Raw genomic sequence first — 17971 nt, 5'->3', positions numbered from 1 at the left:
CTTCCCTCGGCATCTAGGCCTGGCCAGCTCATACCCATTATGTTTGTGGTCTCAAGGGGATGCATGGACAGGGAAAACAAAGATTATTTTTGCCGACTTGTAGGCTTCTTTGTCAGCACTTAGTGCCAGTGTGGTGCTCTCTGGAAATATGTGCTGGTTGCTGCACTCCTCTGATTAGGAGCACATGCTGCTGGCTGCAAGTGCTGGGGACTGCATCCTGGGCAGAGGTAGAAAAGACAGTCATGGGAAAGGGGCTTTTTAACAAAACGAGCTTCCATTCACACATATGTATGTGGAAAGGGCCAAAGGAGGCTCTCCCTGAAGCCCTGCTTTTCAAGGCAGTTTCAGGCCTCACAAACAGTAAACACCAGCTCCTCCTAATGAAAACAAGCCTAGAGCAGTTGCCTGCTTCATTCCTTTGCAATTACTGCCCTGGTGCTCAGCCCTCTGGGAAACAGCAGTTTCTTTTACTTTAATTCCTGCCTGGCTGGAGGGGAGGAATTAATCAGACAAAGAAATCATTATAGATTCCAGTCATGTATTCCTCCTCCAAAGTGGGTTTCTTGTTCTCACTGTCACCCCAGGGAGTTCTTGAGTGAATTCCCTATCATTCAGCCGAGGCCTTGGGGATGGGAGAGGAGGGGAGGGCACTGGGGAGGAGGAGAAAGAGAGAGACTAGGCTTGGAGAGGTGATGGGTTGCTGCCCATTGATGCGTCACCCAGAGCTGCCTTCCTGGCTTTGGCCCTGGGTGCTGGGAAGGACTCAGACACCAGTATACTTACAAACTGTCACCCAAAGTGGCCTGTGTTCTGCAGAGCAACTTTGATAAGACCTTAAAGATGAGAATAGGGCTGTCACTGTTGTCTCTTTAAGTCTTATCTTCTCTTTACCCCTAGTCCCATGCACGCAAGATAAGTATCCAGCATGTGAGTCCTTCTAGAGTAGGGCTGAAGAAAGGAAACCTCTTCCCGTAGGACGTGCCACTGAGTTGAGGGGTGCAAGTTACACATAGAGTTGGGCAAATTTGGAGGTGCCTGGGAGGACAGCAGCCATGTGGGGCAGACTTAGAGGGTTTTCCCATGGGAGGTAGGGATCCTGGCCAGGCTCTTCAGAGCAGGTATAGGAGAATGCATGGCACCCCAGTGAGGTCCAAAATACACTTCTGCATGTTGTAGTTTGACTTCCTCTGAAGAAGCAAACCTGTTATGTTTGATTCCTAATCTTAAAAATATTCAATTATCAGGGTAGATGGAATTTCCTAAAAATGTAACTAGCAAATCAACAGCCTTCACTGAATTCAATGTTCATAAGCAAAAATAGTTTTCTCCTGGGACTTAGAAATTTAGAAAATGAGTCTTTATGCTGTATTATATACAGTGTCTCTGTCAGAGAAAGGAAGACTTCCTAGACATATGAGAGGGAATAAATCAAAAGATCAGGAAGACTCTAGAATAAGCTATGTCTTCTACTACACTAGTCCATCTGAGGAAACAAACAGGTATTTTGTGGATGCTTGAAATTGTGTGTTCCTAAGGCAGAGGGGGTGCCTTTAACACTCAGTTCACATTTAAAGTTTGTCCCACCCCTGGGAGACTGAGTACAACCTCCAGTCATAGTAGAGTCCAAGAGCTGATTGCAAAAAGGAGCTCAAAATGGGGCTGAAATTTCTGTATCTTTCAACTGAAGCCCTTTCTCTGCACCCTTGTTAGATCTACACAGGTCTTGACTTTCACTCTCCAAGAATAGCCCAGTTGTGTTCCCGATCACCATCAGCGAACCCCAGGCAAATCTCCAGCACTGGAAATGAACTAGCAGTTCGCTTTAACACGGACTTTTCTGTAAATGGGAGAGGTTTCAATGCCTCGTGGCAAGCAGTCCCCGGAGGTAAGTGAATTTGTATAGGTGTCATGAAAGTATTTGGGCTGAACAAAGCTTAGTTGAATTTTACAAAATTATTGGAAGAAGGCATAAGAATTATACACCAGTTCCCTTGTGACTTCTCGGGTAGCCAGTGTTGCTTTGAGATATGGCCTTCCTTAAAAGCAGTGACAGGGTTTAACTTTCTAAGGATATAAACAGGTCAGTCTATGTAAGAGCAGAATCAAGGTGGTTGGAGAGATTTGTTTGCTGACCACGTGACCAGTCCTGTTTCCCAGGTGACATCAGTAAGTGTCCAGTTACATCATGGCCATGGTGTAGAGTAGACTTTGGATTCTTAGCAAATGTTTAAAAAAAAAAGCATTACATTTGTCAAAACTAAAATTAAGTGTTGCAATAATGATTTTTCTGCCCAAGATCTTAGGTCATCAAAATAAGTTGCTTGTTGTGGCTATTTTTAAATTACACATATCACAAAGTGTTTCATTAGACACTCACAATTGCTGAGGTTAGTGGTGTTCATGGAATGGTTACTATATTCCAGTTACTTTTTTAATCCAATTTAATCTTTATAACACTGTGAGGGGCGTCCTTTATATACCCTCATCTTACAAGCATAGCATGGAAGCTTGGAGAAGTCAGTGACTCACCCAAGGTCCCATCCCTGTATGCTAACACAGAGATGTGACTCAAGGCCATGTCAGGCCTCTTCCTTAACACCAAGACAATATGGAACTGTGTGAAATTTTGTAGAGGGAATTGCATATTAATTTATATGACTAACATTCAGATTAGCTCCACTGCCAGAAAACGTTGCTGCCATTTTCTATCAGTTATTTGTATTATCATAAACCCAAGGAACAATCGTTTACATATGTAGATCATGCTCACCTCAGACTTCCCATGTAGTTCCAGATGATTTTGAATTTCTGTCTCTCTTGCCTCCACCTTGGGAACACAGGGATTATAGAATGCATGGTTCTGCACAGTTTATGCAACCCAAGTTTTTGTTGTTGTTTTTTGTTGTTGTTTTTTCCAAGACAGGGTTTCTCTGTGTAGCCCTGGATGGCCTGGACTAGCTTTGTGGACCAGGCTGGCTTCGAACTCACAATGATCCACCTGCCTCTGCCTCCCAAGTGCTGGGATTAAAGGTGTGTGCCCAGCGGCAATCTACGTTTTTAATTCATGCTAGGCAAGCACTCTACCAACTGAATTATATCCTTGGCCCACATTATTATTTTAATTAACTTTTGGCACCAATACTTACAGTAATTGAACTATTTTATTAGTATTATTCGTGTTCACACGTTTACGTTGGGACGAGTGCATGAATATGGATATGTAGTTCTTTAATGCTTTTAGCAAGGAGCTCTGCAATAGTCAAGCCAAGAACACTGATCATCTGTGGCTAATGCCACGGCTTACATTTATACAGTAGGTTCCTCTCATGACTAAATCTTGTTTCCTACTTGCAGGTTGTGGTGGGGTTCTCCAGGTTCCCAGAGGTGAGATTCATTCTCCAAATTACCCACATAGCTACAGAGATAACACCGAGTGCTCTTGGGTCATTCAAGTTGAAAAACACTACCGTGTTCTCTTGAACATCACGGACTTTGACCTTGAAGCCACAGATTCTTGTCTTACGGTAAGTGACACAAATCTCAAACATTGTTACCACTGCAAAGTGAGGTATTGAAGGTCTACTTATTCAGTAGGGATGTTTTTCAGTGTCAGGCCATGGGAGAACCAATTCTTAGCAGCTTTAAACATAAGGACATTGGGTTTTTGCTTAAAATCCGATCAGGAGGCAGATGATATAGAGCTCTGTTCAGCAGCTGTGTCCCTGCTCTAGCATTGTTAGCTTGTACTTAGCTTCTTATCCAGAAGTAGCTTCGATAGTTCTATCTGGCAAAAGGAGGAAGGGACACTCTCTCTCTCTCTCTCTCTCTCTTTCTCTTTCTGTGTGTGTGTGTGTATGTATGTGTGTGTGTTCTACAAAAGACTCCTTATGGGCATGGCTGTCTGAACACTAGATCTGGGAAGCCGTGGGAAGCTGGTCATAACTAGTACTTTAGAGATTATCATTAAACTTCTGGAGTCCCCAGAGAGTTTTACTGTTCTTAAGATCAGAGTTTTTCAGTTTGCTCCTCAAGCCAGTCAATACTCTGACAGAACCAAACAGGCTTGGAGATTGGGCTACAGAAAGGGATGCAGCTATTAGTGGGTTTAATCATAACAAGGTTTTGCCACAACCAACAGCTAAGGCTTCTGACTTGAAATGAATAATTTATAGTTAATGTAAGAATGAATGAAGTTTCCTTTATCTTTGTAATTTGAAAAGCTTTGGTTACTGATGGTCCATGTTTCATTTGTTTATAGGTGTGCCGTTCTATTATAAACCAGGCTTTCTTGGTTAATGGGTCTTCCTATTTTAGTTCCTTGTACACACTCCAACTGGCTAACTTCTTTTGAATTTGACTCCAAAATTTTTCCATGTTTCAAAATGATCAAGTCTGAAAATGTGCATTTTAAGTTTTATTTTACATGGTTGGATCATTAGAAAAGGTTTACCTGACTTATGATTATATATTCACATAAACAGGCCTTCAGAGTCTAAGTGGGCAAGGTATTATGTGGAGGACGTCCATCCTCCTTAACACTAATTTGGACCAACACTCCCAAAAAAGAATATTTAAAAGTTTGATGACATTTGATAACATCTTTGTAAATGTAGCAGTGTTTTATTTAATGTGTGAGAGAAATGTAAACACAGTATTTGAAGCGTCTTTGCCTATGAGGGTTTTTATCATTCAGAAAAGTTCAGCAGTACTTCTGGGGCTTCTGAAACAATGAGGTCAGTGAGCCCAGCACCTAGTGAGGCACAGGTCCTAGAAAATACATGCTAAGTAAAATGAAGGTGCAATAACCTCTGCAGCAGCTGTTTCCTAGCTCCAAGTCATCTCTGTGTTCCTACAACTCTCAAGATATGGACTGAAGGGAACAAGTCTTGTATTGCTTATATGTTTAGGTATGGGTGTCTAGAAGAAAGAATCTAAAGCCTTCTTCAGGGGGAGAAAGGCTCATCCTAGAACCCCTGTGTGTTTTCATGTGCAATAGCCAGCAGCCTGTCACAGGCAACCATCTGCTTGACAAGATGCTGTTACATCAATGAGATGCAGATGAACAACAGGCACCAACAACAAAGCTGCTCAACATTGAGGTCACCAGATACATGAATCCTAAGCTCCTAAAGATGAAAATAAAACTAAAAATTTTCAGTAAAGAATTGTAGACTAGAAAAAGCCACAGTGAAACCATTAAAAAGAGCCAACTGCAATTTTTAGAATTAAAAAAATAGTATCTAAATTGAAGACTGCAGAAGGTTTGAGAAAAATTAGATTAAGATAAAATGACAAATAATGAACTGGAAGATAAGTGAGAATAATGTTTGTGAAGAAAAGCAAGGTGAACACAAAATACAGAAGAGAGCTTGTGGTGTGTTAGAGATGAGTACAGAAAGGATCACAGCAAAGAGAAGAAAACAAAGCAGAAATGATACATAGAGAGCTAATGGTTAAAACTTCTGAAATTGAATAAAGAACTAATTATATAAAAATTACCAAATTCACAAGCAGAATAACTAGGTGTATTTACTTAAAATGAGGGGTGTGGTGGGACAGACTGTCATTCAGAATGTTGCAGACTAAATGCTGACTTTTTATAACAATAATTAGAAGCAAACAAGTAGACAAAAGGCAAATGGAATTATATGTTCTGGCTAAAGAAAGAAACACTATAGTCTTATAATATTTCTTTACAGACTAATTAGAAATATTGGTTCAAAGAAGGGTCTTCGATAGAAGTTTCAGTGGACTAGAAACAAACTGTCTACCTACAGCGTGGGGCAACAGGCACTTGCCTACCACTCCCCCTCCCCTTAGCATTCACAGTGTAGATGTGTGGAGACACAGTTCCTCCTGTGTACATCTCACAATCCCTAGATCTCAGCACACAGAGTGTGATAGGTCAAAGCCCAGGTTGGAGGAACACCCAATTTGGGTGTGTTTTTCTTTCCTGTGACAATGAAGTGATATTTCCATGGACCTTGGGGACAAATGTAGAGACAAAAGTTTGTGTTGACTACTGACATGTCTCCATGTACAGCAGGGCTTGGCTTAACCAACTATAACAGGAAAGGATGGGCATGAGGAAGTGAGACCTCAGATAGGATCTCATCAGAGGATAGAGGTGGGCAAGTACACTGGGTGGGATTCAACTTGGCAGGTACACCAAAACCACAGAACGTGATCATCTGAACATGTTGTCCATATGATGCAGCTGGAGTAGTCTAGGCAGTGGGCAGAGGGGTGCTGAGACGCAGGTACCCTGCAACACTCAGTGAGTAACAAAATAAAAAGGGACCCGAACCAATACTGTGAGTCACCATAGTGCAGTGGCCCAGAGAGCTAGCGTTTGGGTTGGATGAACCTGGGTCCAGCCCAGACTGTGCTCACTACTAGCTGTGCTGATTGAGAAGGGTTCATCATCCGGCTTTAGTCTCATTAACTGGAGTAGGTTAATAAGGGGCTTAGGCCACATTTGTTGTTGAGTTTTCTGAGATCATGTGGAAGACATGCTTGCTGTCAAAGAGAAGTATTTCTGCTGTAGCCTTCAGCATGAGTCTGATACTAGTGGGACACATGATTTCATGGCGGCACGTTAAAAGAGCAAAAGAGGCAGCATGGTATAATGGGAGGATCCTTGGCCTTAGGAGCAGCTAGGAGGCTCCTCATCTCTGACATTGGGCCTCCCTCATCCTCCTGAGATGCAGTTTATCAGTCCTCCTAATGGAATCCCACCCAGCACTTAGTGTCCCTAGGACTCAGCACACTGCTATAATGATCACAGGAAAGAAGCAAGAATGATTCATTCAGTCCTGGAAGCCAGGAAAGTTTTCACACTGGAGGTGACATTTAAGTGGCAGAGAACATGCAGTGAGGCATGGGGTTAGGGAGGCTGCCAGAGAAGGATACGTGGGGAAATAGCACATGGACTTTAGAGCAGGAAAGGCAAGCTTTGTGCCTGGAGTGTAGACAGTTGTTCTGAAGCATGGAGACCAATGCCAACAGAAACCATCCAACTCAAATGCTCTTCTGTGCCTTAGTTAAAAAGAGAAAAAACGAAAGAAAGAAAGAAAGAAAGAAAGAAAGAAATTATCTTATAGGTAGAGTAGGTCCATGAACATTTTCCATATGGTAGAGGAATAACTTGCTCAGAACTATATTTTACAATGAGAAGTGTAAGGAAGAAGTTGGCAGAGAAAGGAAAAGATTCAATAAAGACTGTTGAGAATCCGTGGGAAATCCCTGAGTGGTAAAGCCTTATTCTGGGCAGTTGTTTTGAGAATGAAAAGAAAAGAACATTCATATTGGAGACCTGTTAGGATCACAAAGAGAAAGACCCATGGCTAATTACATGGTGGAATGTGGGTAGGGACAGAAAGTGGGGTTAACCATTTGTGTAAAGAACAGATGAAGGGCAATGCCTTTGACTGAATGAAGAGTTAAGATATGATGGGCTTGAGAGAGAGTGTTTACATGGCTACCGTATAGAGTTTAGAGTCTGAGTTTAGCACTCAATGTGGGGGTCTTAGGGAGAGATATGTATATGAATAGATGTATATGTAGTTTTACTCTTTACTCTGGTGGTTCTTAAATTCATGTGAGTAAATATGGTCCCTTACAGGAAGACCACGCAAATTCTTAGGGGTCATGCTACCAATCAAGAGGCAAAGAAAAGCTGGGAGAATAACAAGAAAGAGTGGTCACAGAGACACCTAGGGTAAAGCTGAATACAGGGTGGATGACCAAAGGTGTCACACTCAGCAGAAATGGGTGGAAACAGAGTCACTGGGCAATGTGGGTAATTGATGGAAGCCTCTACACTACATCAAGATGGACAGTGCAAAATGTCTTGAGTGTTCAATAGAGTTAGAAACATAAATGACATGGAAGGATAGAAGGCAATAACCCACGGGTAACAGAAATCAATGGAAAACTATATTTTAAAGGTCATACAATTTATAGATATCATAAGGATGAGGAGCTTATGAGAAAAGATCAGCTAAGTGTAAGAGACAGAGTAATTATCACAGTTGTGTTATTCACACAGAGACATGACAGTGTTAGAGTTTGAATCTGAGACATCTCCCAATGGCTTACAATTTCAGCACTTGGTTTCTAGCTTGCCGTGCTGTTCAAAGGGCTGTGGAGCCTTTGGTGTTGGGGTGAACCAGCAGAAGTAGGTCACTAAGAGCATCCATGTGACTGTTATACTTGTCCCTCATTCTGAATGTCATTATCTTCTGGTTTATGCTATATGAGTTATTCACCTCACATGTTCTTGCCCCCAGAGATGGAGCCTCTCCACCACCCTGATTTTCTGTTATGATGAACTAAAGTGGCTGTGAAACCATCAGCCAAGGCAAGCCCCTTCCTCTCTTTAGTTGTCCTTGTCAGGTGTTCTCACTGAGAGAACATTGATTAATACCATGACCCAGATTGGCCCTATAATTATGCATTTTTAGAATGAGAAGTTAGAACACATGACGTAATAATTTTTTTCTGATTCATACATTTATGTTGTTAATGGCATAAACTGTGCGTAAGCTAAGTCGTCTTTTCACAAATAATTTAGAAACCACCCTCACAATGACATAATTAAGTATGAAAAGGGTATTCAGGTGAATCTGGATAGAGATCTGCTATGCACAGTTGCCAAGTACACTCGATTATGGGAACAGGAGGTCTGCAGAGGTTTGGAACCAGGCTGGGCAATGCTTTGGTGAGGCTGGAAGCCTGGCTGCAAGACACAGCTAGCTATCCAGCAACTCATAAGGGCCAGCATTGAAACCCCAGCCATTTATCTGTATGACCAGATGGACACTGGATGTGAAATGTACCGCAGTGCCCAACATCTTACATAATAATCTCTTAGCTTAAGCTCATACAAAGTCAGTCATTCATCTCAGAGACACCAAAGTTAATTCCTTGATCCTGTTGCTTAGACAGAGCCATTAGCAAGGGGAAACCAAGAGCGGCCAATGATGCTTTCAAAAATGGTTGTTTTCAGGGCACTTTTAGTAAAGCTCCAGTGTGTATCTTCGATATCATCGTAAACTGTGCTTAAAGGGGACAAGCCATCCTGATTTTGTAAAAAGTTAGGATAATAGGATGATTATAGTGGAAATATCAACAGCAGAGGGCAACACAAACATATAATGCTAAAGTCAGGACACACTGCAGATCATTTAGTATCATCTCCTTTAAAATCTCCCTTAAAAATAGAGAGAATAATAGGGTCTGGGTGAAGGTGCAGTACTCACTGACAGCAGGCCCAGTCCTCAGAGGAAACCCTATTGTGTTCCCTAAAGTAAGACTAAGTATATTGCTGAAATATAAAAATTGACTTCTATTTCTAATGAACCAAGACTTGAATATTACTGGATGAAAAAAAATATTATAAATTTAAATATGGAGTGGAATATGTCCTTGGTTAGAAGTCCGGAGGGCTAGATTCCATGAACTGACTAAATCATTCGTCATTCATTCATTCATTTATTCATTCATTCATTCAATGTTAGGTGCTGATTATGGGCAGCCACTGCTAGGTGCTTGGTGTTGAGTGTGGCCTCTCCTGCCCCTCTCTTTCTGGGGATGACCTGATGGTCTTTGTTAAGGGCTCTGGGAACCCACAAGGCTAGAGAAAAGCATCCAGTTTGAACCTGCCTTTCTGAGTAGAAAGAGGGAGGGGCTTACAATGGATAGCACGGGCAGTCTCCTGTCAACATCTCATTCACAGGACCTCTGAGCTGCTGTCTCTGGAATGTAAGTATACTAGGGTTTGAGTGGCAGGCTCATCTTTCTGTCATACAGATGACAGTCCATCTAGAAGGTAGGGTGGAGCCCACAGATTGCCCTGGTCTGGAGCACCACAAATGAAAGGCAAACTTCAGCATGCAGAGGAAACAAATTAAAAAATGAAAAATAGAGCCATCAGCCAAATTACACCTTTCCTCCTTGAGCTGCTTCTATCAGCTGTGCTATCACTGTGATGCAAAATTAACCAAGGCACTAAAGTAAGGAACCCTGCCCGGCTTCTTTCATGTCAGCCACAGCGGCCTCTACCCACAGGCAGCAGTCTGATGTATGGCTTCCTCCTAATAACCACAAGGTGGATGAATGTCTGAATGAGTCTTTGCCATCTGCGCTCCTGCAGGAATCAGTTGCATTTTAATATTTGCAGAGGACACCTGCGGAATTGTGCTACTATCATTGACATAGGTCCTCATTATTTTGGGCTGCATGAGGATTTGGAAAACATGGCACAGGTGTGTTTTCTAGAATTTTCATTCTGCTATAATGAAAAGGGAGACGATTTTTTTTAAAGCTTCTAATTAAAATATTGAGGGTCCCACACAGAGCTGACCTGAGAGGGTTCAGCAAATTTGGTAACCTGTCTATGCTTCCTGCTCTCCGCTTTCCAGCCTGGCATTAACCCTCCTCTTTAGGCAATGATGTGCCAAGAGTGCTTCATGCTAGGCAATAGTACAACTGCCTGGGGATGGCTCTGTGTGGTCAGCAGGGGAAAGTGGCTCCGTTCTGTTTTTCTTCCTGAAGACTAAATGTTAAAGTGATCCCGCAACTGCCAGTTTAATTGCTTCATTAGAATTTCTCTTCTGAGCCTTCCATGCTATATGGGTCTGCAAGTTCTTATTGATCTGGGAGAAAATGGTTGGGTTTAGTGTGCGAGGGAGGAGGGGAGACAGAGGTGGGGCAGGAATGGAGAAGGGAGGGCGGCTGAGGGGCACCAAGGCCCCTGGAAGCCAACCTCTCTTTCCAGCAGCCTCTTTGCTCAGTGCAATGGAATGTCTGCCTTGTGAGAATCAGCATAGATAAAAGGCTAGCAGAGCCCAGGCCCATCCTGCTTGTTTGCAGGGAGTATACACTCACGAAAACAGCTGGAGCCCGAGGAGTCAAGCACTCCCTAGGCGGTTCCGTTTTGTTTGTTTTTTTTCTGAAGCTTTGCTGCCTAAGTGAAGGAACTGAAACAACCCAGATCCCCCAAGGCAGCACAGCCAGTTGTTCACATGATCTGCCTGCAACATCCAGGACACAACAGGACAGGCACCTAATACAGCATTCATAATTTGTCTTATTATTTTTTGTGATGCAGCCCAAGAAATGTTTGCTTTTGAAACACAGTAATTTCCCAAAAAAGAGCCAAAGACAAGCAGGAATAACAGATAACTGAAGCTTCAGAGAGAAAGGAAACAACCATCTTTAAATATATACTGCTTTTCAAATGAAGCCAGGACGGCCACCCCTCCTCCCTCTCCCCTGCTCCTTCCACCTTCCCAATTCTTTCTCCCCTCTCCTTTCATTCCCCTTCCGTCTTTATCCCCACCAGACATTTTAGTTTGCACTGAGATGCTTGAGTAATGCCTTTAAAATGTTTGTTCTGTGACTCACTGTGATAACGTTCTCAGCCATTTCCCTGCCCGTGCCAAAATGAGCCTCCAGCTGCTGTGCCAAAGCAAAGGAAGGAGTCGAGCTGAAGCCACAGGTCGCAGTTGATGGGCCAGGGTACTTACTATGTCTCTTGTTCATTTTGGCTCAGGGTCTCTTTAAATGCTTCCTTTTGGGGGACTCTTTAAGACCCTGTTTGCAGACACTGCACAGTTTTAACATCTCATAGTCTTCTGAAAATGTGACAGCTGAGTGGGAGCAGGGAGCAACAGCATAGGAGTAGGAGCCCTGATTCCAGATGTCAGGGTGGGAATTTAAGCTCGTTTCCCACTTCTGAACAGTGTGCTGGGAAAAATGAGGCAGCCTGCACTCCCTTCCTCTCTCCCCTGCAGAAAAGCCACTGCAAGGAGTCATGTTTCCATATCCTTCTCTGATTGCATTTATGACTCTCACAGCATGGACAATATCCCGAGAGACTCCCCTCTTTGTCACTAAGTCCTTCCTCTATCCTGGAGTCAGATTTGAAGCTAGGAAATCCATTAGCAGTAATGCTACTGTACTTAACATGTGACAGTGGGTACATGAGTTCTGTGTTCTCAAGATCAATTCTGTACCTTGATACTGTATAAACTAATGACATGTCTGCTCCACGGTATGGGAAGGCTTTATTGTGTGTGTGTGTGTGTGTGAGAGAGAGAGAGAGAGAGAGAGAGAGAGAGAGAGAGAGAGAGAGAGAGAGAGAGAGAGAGACAGAGACAGAGAGAGACAGAGAGAGATAGAGACAGAGAGACAGAGAGAGATAGAGACAGAGACACAGAGACACAGAGAGAGGGGGGGGGCCTAGCAGGAGAAGGAGAAGGAGAAGGGGAAGGAGCAGGAGAAGGAGAAGGAGAGGGAGGGAGGGAAGGAGGGACAGAAACAGAATATTACAAGGCATCTAGAAGAGTCCAGAGCAGGAAAAGAAAGCAGTAGACTGAACTGGGCCAGCAGAATGGACATGGCCAGGGCTCTCTGTGTGGCCCAGTGAAGTCAGGGAAATAGCCGTGGATAGAAAATAGAGAAAGCATAGTGAGAATAGGCCTAGGATGATGTGAATAGCCAGATTATAGGAGGGCTGGGGGGCAGGGCACTGGCAAGAGAGTTTTGAAATGTATAACAAGCACCTGTGAGTAGGGACTGAGGGAGCCTGGAGACTAGCAAGGGCCTTGATTATGCTGAGAGGTGCCAAAGGTCCATTTGTCCCCTTTGCTGGAGGTTAGGGAAATGACTCTTTCTGGTGGAGGGGAAAGGGCTTCGCATGTTCCTGAAGACACTGCTATTTACCTAACTTCCAGGAATCCTCTAATAGTCCAGGTGCAGCGCAGCTCTGGGGGTTTGTAGTGCCTTTCCTTCTGACCTGACAGATACGAGCTAGTTCTTTTACCTCCTAAGTACATCACCCTTTCCCCACATTTCTTTCACCTTGTTAAGATTTACAGCACTTAAAGCAGAGGCATGAGTTACCAGACAGTTCAAATTTAGTGAAGAGTGAAGACCAGGTGGCCCAGTGAAGTCAGCGGTGTCGCAGTGAGAGGAGAGGGTGTGCTAGGCCAGAGTCTCACAGTTAAGCCTGAGAGGGGAAACGTAGGGTTCCTAGTATACCGAAGTCCACGAGTGCACCAGGTTTAGCAGTCAGGGGTGAGATTTTAGGTTTATCTGGTAGCCTGCACACTGGACTGCTTGTTAGACACCCTGCTGAGTTAGCCATGCTGGGAGTACTGTGCCTCTTCAGTGGGATGGAATGCATGACAGAAGACAAACACTCTGACCTCCACAGGAGCCCAACAGAAGGCTTTCTAAAATGTCCCTGTTTTAGTTGGGTTCTCTAAGGGACAGTGAGGATAAGGGCAAGCAGACAAAAAAGCAAAGGCTTCCTTCTGCCTTGTCCTTTTATGTGAGTTTCTCCCAGGAGGAAGGTGTGGCCCGATTATGAGTGAGTCTTTGGATCTTAAATGATCCAACCAAGAAAACCCCTTCACGGGTGTGCCCGGCTGCTTGGGTTTTAGTTAATTCCAGATGAAGTGAAGTTGACAGGCAAGATCAGCCATCACAGCTCCAGTCACAATGCTTTATTGTAGTCTTAGAGAAACAGGAGCTCTAATGATGATCTTTCTGAAAGGTCGTGGGGATCTCACACAGCTTCTCAGAACTCTGGCCTGTTCGTATTCAAACCAAACAAAAAGAAATTTGATTTTCCCTTTCCCCTTGGTTTAACGATAACCAGTGAGATACCAGGAAGACAAGATTTGTCCTGTTCTGTGCTTCCAGTAAATATATGACTCCAAGTCCCTGACATTTTCTAAGTCTTTTAAGTTTCCAAGCTGGAAAATGGGGCCATAAGAAGAACTAACTTACAGGCTGTATTTGAAGTACTTGCCAGTGGCTCCTGCTGATATTTTGCTGTTACTACTAACATTCCCATTACTGCTACTTCTAGCAGGATTAGTCATCCTAAGTTAATGGTATTACTTACTCTTTTAAATTGTGGCCCTTAGAAACACAGAACTGGATCCAGAATCCTCAGCTCTTTGCTCATTACCATCATAAACAGTCCCTACTTTGTTTTTAAATACTTAAATATTAAGATATATAAATTTCTTCAGTCTTTAGCATTCTAACAAAATTAACATTTTAAACATATTTTTATTTATTTATTTTGTGTGCATGTGCATATGCATATGGAGGTCAAAAGACAACTTCTCTCCCTTCATCATGTAAGTGCATCCCAGGATTCAGACTCAGGTCATTAGACTTCTCTGCAGGTCTCTTGAACTGCTGGGCCATTTTACCAGCCTCCGTCTAACATATTTTGTCATGCTATGATTGCATTGTTTTTGCTATTTCCCAGGAGATTTGTAAATAAGGAAACAAAATGTATAGTGCCACAAATGAAAATAAAGCCACACACACTTATACATTCCCAGGTTCTCTTTATGGAAAGCTCAACTTGGAAGTTTTAGAAAATAAGATATGTGTTATTGCTAACATTGAAATTCATTTTTGCCTGCAGTCATGAGCTTTGGGTCATAAGTACTGACTGATGTTTCCATCAAGTGACCACGAGCTGTTTAATCACTCCAGGGTTCTGATCAGAGCAGAGCAGAGCAGGTATTTGAGGCTGCAGCACCAGCACACACATCAGTCACGTGGTCATCAGCTCTCAGGTGTAGCTGCCAGTGACTGCTTGTCTTTGAGGTCGTCTACAAACCTGTATGGCTCAGCTTTCCCTCTGTGCTTGGCTTTACACTTTAGAGACAGCACATGGCACAATTGTAGTGTGGAGACTCAATTCAAAGATGACACAAAGCCAAGACATAAAAAAGTGATCAAGGCAAGCAAGATCCAAATACTAAGGCCTCTGGGGATGAGGAGAAGAGATGAAATCAAAAGATGCATCTGAGAAAGCTGACAGCATGTAGCATGTTGGTCCACTGGGTTGGGAGACAGAGGAGAGATGTGAAATGTTTTGTTACAACGATCCATGCTATATAATATCTATCTGTTACACGCCAACAGTATACCAAGAAAACTCTTAATTCTTTTTACTCCTTTAGTTCTCTCTATGATAAAGACTAATATTAGTTCCATTTCACGGAAGAGATGGCTGAACAATGATTAGGAAGCACAGGAAAGGGAGCAACTTGTCCCCCAAGGAAGGAAACATTACCACCATTATTTTGGCTCTACATCAAAGCTTATAAAGATGTTTTGCTAAGTAAGGTTATCTTTCCTTCTGAAAGAAATTCTGCTATCAACATTCACTAACTCCTATAGTTTATTAATAATGAATATTTACACAAATACATCATGTACAGTAATGTAAAAGATTCCCACTATGTTTTCTTGAATTGCCGTTCTGTAAGACTGAGCATAGGGCCCCTCCTCCCAGAACTGTAAATGCCATCAGGAAGGGATGTCAGTCTCTCACTTGAAGGATTTTCTTCCTAATGCCACTTGATGTAGGATGGGAGGGGCATGCATTAACCTGGCATTTACTCAAACTTCATGCTATTGAAATGTTAAACATGAAAATTCCTAATCTATTAGCTCAGTTCTTGTCTCTGGCTAGGGCTCGGGATGTAGAAAAGACTAACACATTGCAAGAAGTCCAGTGTCTGACATACTCGGCTGTGGGACAAGCCCAAAGCCCTCGGCCTACCTCATCCTTGCCCCTTCTCTCACAGTGCCAGAGAAGGGCACCTGGGAGCCGAGCTGTAGGGTTGGCTAAGCCCTGTGACTGTGACCCCTGGCACTCACTCTTGGGCACAGAATATAGAAAACCTGGCATGACAGCAGCCATAGGAGACCTCACAACAGCCACACTTGACCTCTCACCTGGTGCAGACCTTCTTACTGCTGAGCCTACCTTGTTTTTTATAATCCACCTCATGAGGGAGAGGTCAGCTTTTTCTTGGGGGCTGTCTCAGACCAGCCTCCTCTTCTTAGACACTATAAACTGACATATACTAGACATTTTTACATCCAGCATTTACTGGCTATTATGTGCCAGGTTCTGTACTTTTTATACAATACAGTTTCATTTTTGGCTTACTAAATATGTGTGCTAGAATCTTGTGGTTTTTATGACATCCCCAGTCCTTTCCCGTGGAAAAATTTACCACTTAGCCAGACCTGCCTCAGTTTCCAGACCTGCCACAGTTCCAACTGTGCTAGTTGGAACCCATGAACATGGTTGCCATTTTTTTTTTTGTGTACTGAGCTTCAAAAGTCTTATTTTATTAGTGTCACCTAGAAGAAAAGAGTAAGTTGAGAGTTTTGTCTTGTGTTTATACTGCAGGAGCAAGTCAAAAAATCAATTCTTAAGCCTAGTCTTGCCAACAGACTTAGGGATTGTATGTTATATTATACATACATCCAGTGGTGATGCAATTTGCTAGCTCTGCTTTGGTAGTTAAGTAGAAATAAAGGGCCATGGATATTGATAGTTTCATGGCCATAGATCATTAAATAAGTGGGAACACAGTGTCTCATATTTTCTTTCTTGCAATGTTTCCTTTCAACTTTGCAAATTGAAAATTGAAGTGTGAGAACACTGTCTTACTATTGCAAATGTTAAAAGTACTCTCAAGTAGAATTGATATTTTAAATGCTGTTTAAAAGTACTCTCTCATTGATAGTCTAAAGCTTTGAAATTTTACAGAATGGTAATTAGGTATGCATAAATTATTTATTTATTTAGCCAATATCTTACTAGTATAGTCCAGGGTGGGCGTGAATTTTATTTTCTCCTACTACAGTCCTCCAAATTGTTGGGTTACAAGCACATGACAATAAGCCAGCTATCACAAGAGTGTTTTAAAAAGGAGCAATATAGAATTTGATGAATGGAGATCCATGCTCACTAGCTGGATGAGACATAATTTCATAACAAGCACATTTGTCTCATTTATTTAAAGGAAATCACATGTCATTGAAGCCTAAGGAAGCATTTATAGTGAGCTTATACAATTACAACACACACACACACACACTTGATATTCTGTTGGGACAGAACTCGGGTTCAAGGACAAGAATGGCCTGGGAAGAGATCTCCAGAGGCACTGTCTATTTGTGTTGGCCTGTGGGCATGTTTATGGAAGATTTGACTCAACTAATTAATTGACACAGGCAATATCCCTTTTGGGTGGCTACATTCCCTAGGCAAAGGTCCTGAACTGTATACGAGTAATCAAGCTGAGCACAAGTAAGGAACAGACTGTTGATGCATTCATTTCGCCCATTTCTCTCTGCTGTTTTCTTGAATGTGGTGTGATTAGCTGTTTGAGGTTCCTGACATGACTTCCCCACAGGATAGACTGTAAACTGGAATTATAAACTGAAAGAAACCCCCTTCTTCCTTATTTTTGTCAGGATAGTTTATCACAGCAGCAGAAATTAAAGTAGAACATTTTGCTTTTTAAGTGTGGACTTGGAAAAAGTTCAAAGTTCTATTCTTTTGGGAATTAGTGTATACTATGTAGAGTCTGGTGCTTTGCCAGAGTTTAAAAATTAAGTCAATTAAGAGGTAGGTTTATGATTGCTTATATGTTGTTTTGGCTAATATTTATTTAAAAGAAGGAGTCATACAAAACTGGAAACAGTATTTATTTACTTTGAAATTTTCATTCACATATAAAACGTATTTTGATTATAGTCATCCCTCTTCCCAAACCGTCCTTAATTTTATGACAATTGTTTGTTTGCATAATAACTGTACAAACTGGAAAGATGACTGTTCCATGATATGGTAAAGGGAAAGATTTTTTTTATTGTAGATATAAGAGAGAGAACAGCCAGAGGCAACTGCAAGAGTCCGGAGTAAAGAAAAAGAATCAGACTGAACATGGCTAGTGGACTAGACCTAGACAAGTGAGGGGAGAAAGAGAAAACAGTGAGAGCAGCAGGAGCAGAGCACAGAGAGAATACACCAGGGGTAGCAGGGTTATAAGGAGGATGAGTAGCTCAGGCAGAGGGCCATGGAGGGACGCCCTGAGCAGGAAGGAGTTTAGAAGGAGGAGGAAGTGAG

General features: G+C 42.4%; 1 protein-coding gene across 1 annotated transcript in view; it reads left to right on the top strand.

Annotated features, from left to right (window-relative positions):
• The window catches only part of CUBN (cubilin), a 211352-nt gene that overhangs the window by 102748 nt on the left and 90633 nt on the right, over positions 1–17971 (top strand). Inside the window, exons 30-31 of the mRNA XM_084783727.1 lie at positions 1711–1885; positions 3355–3524. Of these exons, the coding sequence (XP_084639853.1) occupies positions 1711–1885; positions 3355–3524 (345 nt within the window). The remainder of the gene's footprint in view (positions 1–1710; positions 1886–3354; positions 3525–17971) is intronic.

Source organism: Acomys minous, assembly GCF_964271855.1.
Source record: "Acomys minous genome assembly, chromosome: 5".
Classification (NCBI taxonomy): domain Eukaryota; kingdom Metazoa; phylum Chordata; class Mammalia; order Rodentia; family Muridae; genus Acomys; species Acomys minous.
The sequence above is the reverse complement of the archived record's forward strand: the minus strand, read 5'-3'. Positions and strand labels throughout refer to the sequence as shown.